The 9485-nt window shown below is 43.0% G+C and overlaps 2 protein-coding genes across 2 annotated transcripts in view; one reads left to right on the plus strand and one right to left on the minus strand.

The window, feature by feature from the left end:
- Romo1 (reactive oxygen species modulator 1) lies at positions 1–2497 on the minus strand. Its single transcript, XM_005384775.1, has 3 exons — positions 2405–2497; positions 2082–2212; positions 1–195 (listed from the first exon to the last, which is right to left on the minus strand). Exons 2-3 carry the CDS (start codon positions 2210–2212, stop codon positions 87–89), a joined length of 240 nt encoding a protein of 79 aa, XP_005384832.1. The 5' UTR covers positions 2405–2497; the 3' UTR covers positions 1–86.
- The window catches only part of Nfs1 (NFS1 cysteine desulfurase), a 25573-nt gene continuing 18518 nt past the window's right edge, over positions 2431–9485 (plus strand). The window contains exons 1-4 of the mRNA XM_005384774.2: positions 2431–2662; positions 3234–3343; positions 4282–4398; positions 7471–7554. Coding sequence (XP_005384831.1) covers positions 2566–2662; positions 3234–3343; positions 4282–4398; positions 7471–7554 — 408 coding nt within the window. The 5' untranslated portion in view covers positions 2431–2565. The remainder of the gene's footprint in view (positions 2663–3233; positions 3344–4281; positions 4399–7470; positions 7555–9485) is intronic.

The following is a 9485-nucleotide window of genomic DNA, read 5'->3' on the forward strand; positions in this document are numbered from 1 at the left end:
TCAGAATGACAAGAAAAGCTTTTATTATAGTACAGGGCCTGGGACAGATGGGAAGGTGTAGATGTAGCAGGCAACCACTGCCCTGGTTAGCATCGTATGCCCATTCCGATGGCCATGAATGTGCCAAAGGTGCCGCCACTCTGCATCATGGTTTTCCCAATGCCGCCCATCAGCTCTCGACCCCGCATTCCGATCCTGAGGAGGAAAACGAGATGGGGCCGATGGGGAACAAAGATACAGTCGCGAGTTTTAACTTCACCTTGTCTGTGTTGTAAAAATTATGGGGAGCACTACTAAAGTCTGGCAATCCTTTTATCTCATTTGTTACTTCTCAGAAGTTAGCTGTCCTCACCAGAGGTTAAGAAGTGACAAGAGAAAAGGGTCCTTCAGGATCTTTAGGTTATGCTGAATATAACCCTTCAATTTTACAGGAGGCAGGAGATACAGTGTGAAGTACATCGGCAGGTAAAACATTTACTCTTGCTTTTGCCTCAAGGGCATATGTGATCCAATAGACTTTGGTCTCTCCTCAACCCCAGTGCTGCCCATCCTGCAAGGGGGGAATGAACCAGGGAGCACTACATTCTCAGCTTGTTTGATTTTGAGACAGGCCTCACTAAATTGTCCTGAACTTTTTTCTTTTTTTTGGTCATTTTGAGACAGGGTCTCTATATGCAATTCAGGCTGGCCTTGAGCTCACTTTGTAGCCCAGGTTGGTCTCGAACTTGCAACCATCCTCCTGCCTCAGCCTCCTGAATGCTGGGATTACAGGCGTGTGCCACCACACCTGGTGGTTGCCCTGAACTTTTGATCCCCCTGCCTCAGTCTCCAGGGTAGCTGGGATTATAGGCATGTGCCTCCACACATGCCTACATTTGTCTTTATATTTATTTAGTCAGTCTCTTTGAGACGGTTTTGCTATGCAGTTCAGGGTAACCTTGAGTTCACTTTGTAGCCCAGGCTGGTCTCAAAGTCACAAGGATCCTCCTGCCTCAGCCTCCTAAGTGTGGGATTACAAGCGTGTGCCACCATGCCCTGCTACATTTGTCTTTTAGTTGGTTTCCTGGTGTTAATTTTGTATTTGGAAGTTGGGTTCAAGTCCCAATTTTGGAATTTACAGTCCAAGTCAAACATTTACGTACTGTTTTGGTAACTTAGCTGTATCTATCTAGCACAATGCTTAAAAGGTTTTTTTTGTTTTTTTGGAAGTGGGATAAAAGGTTAAGCAATAAGGTAACCCTCTCCCTCTTTTTTTTTTTTTTTTTTTTTTTTTTTTTTTTGTCTTTTTGAGATAGGGTCTCCCTATACAGTTCAGGCTGGCCTTGAGCTCACTTTGTAGCCCAGGCTGGCCTCGAACTCACAACGATCCTCTTGCCTCAGCCTCCCGTGTGCTGGGATTACAGGCATGCGCCACCACGCCCTGCCCTCTTTTTAATTTTGAGATAGGCTCTGGCAAAGTCACTAAATTGCAAAGGCTGAATTTGAACCTGTGATCTTGCCTTGGCCTCCATGAGTTTTGGCATTACAGGCGTGAGTTTATTTACAAGCTGCGTTTATTATCCCCGCGCCCCGTCCCGGTAATGGACATCAACTTAAGGCCTTCGGCATGCTAGGCAAGCACTGTACCACTGAGGTACATATCCAGCCCTGAAGTTTGTTTCTTTATACGCAGAGATAAAACAAAAGCAGGAGTAGTAATCATTTTGCTACTACAGAAGTAGAATCATTTTGCATTACTACGGAAGTAGTAACCAAGTGCAAGTAGTGCACTTGCTATGTGCTAGATTCTATGCAAATCGTTGATCTGATTTGAAAAACAGGTGTTACCATCCTCATATATACCTGAAGAAACATAACCTTCAACTTGCCCAAAGTTACTGAACGATTAAAAGAAGCATCAAAACCGCATTCTGCCTCCAAAATTCAGATTCCTAAACCCTACACTTGCAGGCTAAAAGCGCTCAAGTAGCGGGTCTTGCTAGCTAAGACTTCGAGGCACTGGCAACGAAGTAGGCTCTACGAAGTTCCGGTTGGAGGAACTCGGTAAGTCCCGCCCAGAGATCGCGGCCCGCAGCCCTCACCTGAGACAGGAAAAGGTGCCAAACAGCGCCCCAGCCGCCATGCCCACGGCGCAGCCCATGACAAAACCCATCTTCACGCGGTCGAAGCAGCTTGGCTGGGACTGCCCATAGGGACCCACGGCCACCGGCATCTGCGGGGTGCGAAGAACATGGGAGTGCGGGCCTAGCCGCCTGCCCGGGAGCCGGGCGGGGCGGGGCGCACGCCCAAGGTTTCGGGAAAAATCAACGAAGCAAATTAGCACGTAGACCAACTCCACCACCCTCTTCGCGCAGAAGACCCGAAGTCGCGCGACACCTCCGGGCTCCGGCCGCCCCCACCTCACCTCGCTCGCGGCCTCGGGAGTTCAGCTCTACGTCTCACAGAAACGGAGGCGGAGGGCGCTCGCGGCCCGAAGGATCACTTCCGGAGCGTGAGGCAGTACTTCCGGGAATCTGGGACCGAGGACTGCAGCCACTTTGCGCGGTGGGCTCTGCTACTGGTACCATGCTGCTAAGAGCCGCTTGGAGGCGGGCGGCTTTGTCGGTGACGGTTTCTTCGGGGCCGAGGCCCGCGGTGCCCAATCGGGGACTGCGCCTGCGTGGTACGCTCCTGCTCAGGCCCGCTACCACCCTCCCCGGACGCGAGGACTTTTCCCCTTGGGGCTGCAACGCCCTGGGCTATTTCTGAGCCTCCCTGCCCCGCCCGGTTCCCAGACCCTCTCATCCTTCTCACTTGCACCTTCGTGCTTTCTCAGAACGCCTCCGAACTGCCCCTCAGATCCTTCTCCGCACGCCCCGAGAGCCTGGGGGGCTCATCCTTCTGATCGCTCTTGGCCAGCTGTTAGAGATGCTGATCGAGGCTTGTGAGCGTCCAGTAACCTTTGAAGGCGATTTCACCTACTGTGTCTTCACGTTACTTCTAAATAGCTTTTCCCTTTAGAGTGCTCCTCTCTCCCTGGAGACAATTTGAACCTTGCTCTCAGTGACCCCTTCCAAGAACCTGGTTCTGTCTCTTACCAGTTTTTTCTGTGTGCTTGCCTTTTCCCTTTGATAGTCTATCCCAGCATACCCTAAATGTCTCATCTCCCCTCCATTCAGCTTTTAGCTCTTCTGACCTGTGTCCATCCATAGCTACATTCTCTCTTGACCACTGTGTATTATTTTTTTTGTCAGTTATAGATAATGCTCCCCAGTCGGCTGTCCCCTCAGATGCAGCCGCTGCCCCTGAGTCAGAGTCAGGGCTGAGACCTCTCTATATGGATGTGCAAGCTACAGCTCCTCTGGTAAGGATGGAGGGACAGCTTTCCCTGAGGTTATTTAAAGAAAGTAAATATTAGAAGCGAAAATTCACAGAAAGGCTGCATCTCTGTGGAAGTAAGAGCCATTGACTTATCCTGGGAGAAACAAGTCACTAGGCTTAAATTCTAGTTTACTAGAAATGGTTCTACTACTTACTAGCTATCAACCTTCATCAGATCACTTTCAGTGCAGGCATTGTAGTTGTAGCTGGATAATTAGCTGTAACTGTATAATTAGCTGGACTAGCGCGGCACATTGGCATGGTGGCACAGACCTATACTCCCAGCACCCTGGGAGGCTGAGCCCAGGGAATAGCTAGTTTAACCCCAGCTTAGCCCTTAACTAGGCTATCTCAAAAAGAAAAAAATGGGCTCAGGCCTTGAGTTTAATCCTCAGTACAAGAAGAAAAAAACCAGCCTGGCACATGGTAAGCCTATTATTATTATTATTGTTGTTATTATTATTAATTTTGGTGCTGAAGATTGAATCCAGGGCTTCACACATGCTAAGTGTATGCACTACCTCTGAGGGACACGTTTAGTTTTCTCACTTTAATATTAATGCCAATTTTCACCAGAGTGTTGGAAAGGATGTTTGACCAGCAGAAGCATATTCCGGCCCCTCGTAAATCACGTTGTCTATTAGGAATGGAAATATCTGCAAAACAATGGTCAGAACAAGTGAATGCTTGTAAACTATCTGAAGGGATGGTAGAACAATCAGTTGAAGATAGATTGGGAGTGGGAGTATATTAGGTTGATATTTGGTTAGTTGCTGAGGGGATAGAAGACTGGGGCCTAAGCTAGACAGTGTCTGAAGGGCTAGCAGTATGTTGAGGCAGGGTGGGCAGGTCTGAGGAGGTGGGGTGGGGCTTGTGTTGCGTATGGATCAAGGAGACTGATCTATTTTTTGTTTTGCTCAGGATCCCCGGGTACTTGATGCCATGCTTCCTTACCTAATCAACTACTATGGGAACCCACACTCACGGACACATGCTTATGGCTGGGAGAGTGAGGCTGCTGTGGAACATGCTCGCCAGGTTAGTACAGAGGAGTCTGAGGTTCCAGTGTTACCGGGTTCAGTTCCCTGTAGGAGGCATTTCCTTTGTGATAGGTGGGGGCTGGAGGCGAAAATGGTTCTGGGTACTTTGTAGAAGAGATTCAGAGAGCAGTTTTGGAGTTTGACTGAAGGCATCTGATTAGTTCTCACATTCCCTAGCTAAATTACCTTGGATAAATTATCTAATTTCTTTAAGCCTCAATTTCCCCACATTTCAAGTGGAGAGTATATTAGATCCTGCTCTGTATGATTATTGTGAATTGAGACAGTGCTGGTTAAGTTTAACACAGCAGGGCTGGGGATCTAGCTCAGTGGCACAGCACCTGCCTGGCAAGCGCAAGGTCCTGAGTTCAATTTCCGGTACCAAAAAAAAAAAGTTTAACACAACACTTCCACATAGTAAGAATTCAATATAATACATAATAAGAGCTCAATAAGTGCATTTTTTCCTTATATCTGGCTATATACATTTCTTTTTACATTGTTAAACTTTATTGGTACATTTTAGATATACATACTGATAACATCATTATAGAGAACTTGTACCTGTACATGGTATAACTTGTTTTTTCTGTTTTTCCTTTTCTCTTCCCTTTGAGCCTCTTCCCCTCCTTATTTACAAAAGCTTTGTTTCCATTTTTTCTTTCTATTCTTTTGTTTCATGTTCCTTCTTTCCCCCTTCCTCTCCCTAGTTCTCCTTCCCATTTGAATATTTTCTTCCCATTTCACAATATCTGTTATACATTTTGGTCCTTATTTGTACTTTCAGTTTCTCATACCAGAGAAACAATGGTATTTAAACATGTATGTCAGATTTATTTCACTTAAGAATATGGTCTCAGGGCTGGGGATTTAGCTCAGTGGCACAGTGCCTGCCCGGCAAGTGCAAGGTCATGAGTTCAATCCCTGGTACTGGGAAAAAAAAAAAAAAAAAAAAAGAATATAGTCTCAAGGTACATCCATTTAGCTGGAAATGTCTCAAACTTACCTTTTATGGCTGAGTAGTGCTCCATTGTATAAAAAATCTCACATCTTCATCCATTCTTTGGTTGATGGACATTTGGGCTATTTCCAAGATTTAGCTATTACAAACTGTGCTGCCAAAAACATGGGTGTGCCTATGAAGCTTTTAATCCTTTCGGGAAAATACTAAGAAGTGGAACAGCTGGGTCAAATGGAACCTCTAGTTTTAGTTTTTTGAGGAATTTCCACTGTGGTTGCAAGAGTCTACACTCCCACCAACAGTGGAAAGGGGTTCCATTTTCCCACCACTCTGCCAGCCTTTGTTATTGGTTGATTTCTTTTTTTTGTTTTTTGTTTTTTTCTGGTACCAGAAATCAAACTCACGACCTTGCGCTTGCCAGGCAGGTGCTATGCCACTGAGCTAAATCCCCAGGCCCTATTGGTTGATTTCTTGATAACAAACTTTCTGGAGATGGAATCTCAGGATTGTTTTAATTTGCATCTCTCGAATGACTAGTGATATTGAACATCTTTTCTTATATTTATTTGCCATTTCTATATCTGAGAAGTGTCTATTCATTTTAGATGCCCATTTTTGGCTTGGTCTTTAAATTTGTGGGGTCTGATATTTTTGAGTTTTTTATATATTTTAGATATTAGTCCTTTGAGGAACAGCTGCCAAAATTTTTTCCCACATTGTGGGTTGTCTCTTCACTCTCTTGGTTTCTTTAGGTGTCCAAAAGCTTTTAATGAGATGAGATGCCAGTTGTTGATTCTTTGTGATAGTTTCTGTGCAATCAGGGTTTTGTTCATAATGTCTTTGCCTACACCAATGTCTACCTATTTTACCTATTCTATCTTCCAACAGATTTACCATTTCTGTTTTAAAATTTAGATCTTTGGTTCATTTTGACTTTAGTTTAATGCATGGTGAAAGATGAGTCTAGTTTTAATCTTCAGCATGTGGAAAGTTTTTCCAGGACCGTTCATTTCTAGTGAGGATTTTTGGCTCCTTTGTCAAAGATAAGGTGGCTGAGTGTGTTTGGAGTTGTTTCTGCATTTTCTTATCTATACCATTGATCCTCAGGTGTGTCTTTTGCCAGTACCACACTGTTTTTATCACAGTAGTTTTGTATTATAATTTCAAGTCAGGGATTGTTTTTGCTATTTTAGGTCTCTTTTGGTTCCAGTGAACCAGGATTATTTTGTCTAATTCTGTGAGATATGCTATTGGTATTTTGATCAAGATTGCATTAAATCTGTATAACAATTTTGGACATGTGACCATTTTCACTATACTGGTTCTTCCTACCCAAAACCAAGGGATATCTTTGCATTTTTATGATATCCTCTTCAACCTCCTTTTTCAGAGTACAGTTTTTCAATGTGAAGGTCTTTTTACTTCCTTTGTTAGACTGCTTCTTTGCTATTTCATTTTTTTGGATGCTATTGTGAAAGGTGTTATTTTCTTAATTTTTCTTTCAGTGAGTTTATTACTTGTGTGCAAGAATGCTATTGATTTTTAAGTTGACTTTGTATGTAGGTATGCTACTGAATTTGGTTATTAAATCTAGAATTCCTTTGGTGGGAGTTTTTGGGGTCTTTTATGTAGAATATCATGTTATCCGCAAATAAGGATAATTTAACTACTTTTTTTCCTATATCAATAAATGCTTTTAAAAAACGTATCACTTGCCATAGGTGGTGGTGCATGACTGTAATCCCAGCACTTAGGAGGCTGAGGCAGGATGATTGTTTCAAGTTCAAGACCAACTTGGGCTACAAAGTGAGCTCAAGGCCAGCCTGAACTGCATAGAGAGACCCTGTCTCAAAAGAGACCAAAAAAAAAAAAAAAAATCACATTTATTTTTTTTTATTAGCCTGTCTTGGGCTAGAAGAGTATAGAATTTAAACTGTAACTGAATCTGTCCCTTGAGTGACCCTAGCTAGACTTACAAAATGCAGTGCTTCCTGGGCAGTTAGTAGAATGCATTGGAGTTCTTGTTCTAGATCTCTCTCCCAGATGTGACCGCAACCCCATTTCTCTCTGCAGAATTAGCATTTTATATCTCTCTTTCTTGGCTTGCAGCAAGTAGCATCTCTGATTGGAGCTGATCCTCGTGAGATAATTTTCACCAGTGGTGCTACTGAATCCAACAACATAGCAATTAAGGTAAGAGAAAGGGTCAGGGTGTGGTTCAGTGGTAAAGTGCTTCTGAAGCATGTAAGATCCTGGGTTTGATTGGAGAGGGTGGACCAGATAGCATACGTGGTCTTCTTGACTGTGGAGATAAGTGTTCCTCCATCATTTAGACTGATACATGTTTTTTTCTTTTCTTTTCTTTCTTTCTTTCTTTCTTTTTTTTTTTTTTTGTCTTTTTGAGAACTCACTATGCAGTTCCGGCTGGCCTTGAGCTCACGTTGTAGCCCAGGCTGCTCTCGAACTTGCAATGGTCCTCCTGCCTCAGTTTCCTGAGTGCTGGCATTACAGGTGTGCACTAACATGCCCCGCTAGTGATAGATGTTTTTCTGAGCCATCCACTCCCACCCTATTATGAAAAGAAGACACACACTGATTTATTGCTTTTTTAGCCCTTTGCAGTCTACTCTGTGTTAAGTCTTTTTGTTTTCTATTGTTTTGAATCGTGTATTAGTTGGATAGGAAATAAGGGAAATGAAGTGGTTCCTGAGGTATTAAACTTCAGCTGTTTTTTTTTGGTTTTGTTTTGTGTTTTTAATTTGATGGCAGCTACTTCAGAGAGTGGATAATAGTGATTGAATCCTTTTCTTCATTTTTTGATCTACTAACAGTGGGCCGGGGATATAGCTCAGCGGCACAAGCACCTGCCTGGCAAACGTAAGGTCCTGAGTTCAATTTCCAATACCAAAAGAAAAAAAAAAAGAAAAGATAAGAAAAGGAAATTGATCTACTAACAGTGAAGTTCAGGATCACTTTACTTGGACGTATTTCCCAGCTTCTTGTTAGCAGTTTTACTCTTATTTACTTAATTCCAAGGCTGCCTTCCTATCAGCTGCCCTCTTATTTCTGATCATACCTGCTTATAAGAAATTCCTCTCCATTTTGACGTGCCTTCCATAGGCATTCACTTGTTGCTCAGTCTGAGATTATTCTATCCTTGAAACATACAGATCCTTGGTGCTAATGCAAGTAGAATAACACTTCTGGTAGCTGTGTTGACATCTCAGAACATAATCACATTTGACTGGGTCAAGGTTACTTGAGTAAATACCAAGGCCCTGAGAAATTATGACCTGCTGTAAGTTCAGCTCTGACTCTAAACTTTCTTACCATTCTCTCTTAACTACGCTGCCAGTATTGGTTTTTCTGACCTTTGTCTGAGTGTAGGAGTCCTGTGATAGGCTTCAGAGTCATGAGCATTGATCTCATTAGCAGAAAGGAATTCTTCCTTTGAATTTTGAAGATCAGAGTCCAAGTGGAGGTCTTTCCTAAGGTAGAAATGGTTTCTGAAATGGGGAGCTTTTTTTTTTTTTTTTGTCTTTTTGAGACAAGTTCTCGCTATGTAGTTCAGGCTGGCCTTGAGCTCACTTTGTAGCCCAGGCTGGTCTCAAACTTGTAACAATCCTCCTGCCTCAGCCTTCCGAGTGCGGGATTACAGGCATGCGCCACCACACCTGGCATAAGGGAAGCATTTTTTTTTTTTTTTTTTTTTTCTTTATTTTTTTGGTTTATTTCTGGTACCGGGAACCGAACTCACGACCTTGCGCTTGCCAGGCAGGCGCTGTGCCGCTGAGCTAAATCCCCAGCCCCGGAAGCATTTTTTAAAACTTGAAAATGTTTGGGTTGGAAGCCTCCACAGATCCCAAACCTTAACTAGATGAAAAAGTGCTAAAAAGACCCTGGATTTTATTCCTCTTATTCTCCTGGATGATTATATAGGGTAAATATAGATCTTCCATTAGAGAATTTCACACCATAGGTAAGGTAGGAGAGGAAGAAAGGCAATGTATTATTTAAGTTACATTGTTTAGAAATGGTAATTAAAAAAAAAAAGAAATGGTAATAAAATTTTGAATACTCTCATTGCCTCTTAGTCACTTTTTTCTTTTCTTTTTTTTTTTTTT

This window comes from Chinchilla lanigera, unplaced genomic scaffold (assembly GCF_000276665.1).
Source record: "Chinchilla lanigera isolate Chin_1 unplaced genomic scaffold, ChiLan1.0 scaffold00021, whole genome shotgun sequence".
NCBI lineage: Eukaryota > Metazoa > Chordata > Mammalia > Rodentia > Chinchillidae > Chinchilla > Chinchilla lanigera.

Coding starts and splice junctions, on each gene's coding strand:
- Romo1 (XM_005384775.1), bottom strand. CDS start 2,212: ATGCCGGTGGCCGTGGGTCCCTATGGGCAGTCCCAGCCAAGCTGCTTC. Junction 196..2,081: donor GGCACCTTTTCCTGTCTCAG/GTGAGGGCTGCG, acceptor TTTCCTCCTCAG/GATCGGAATGCGGGGTCGAG.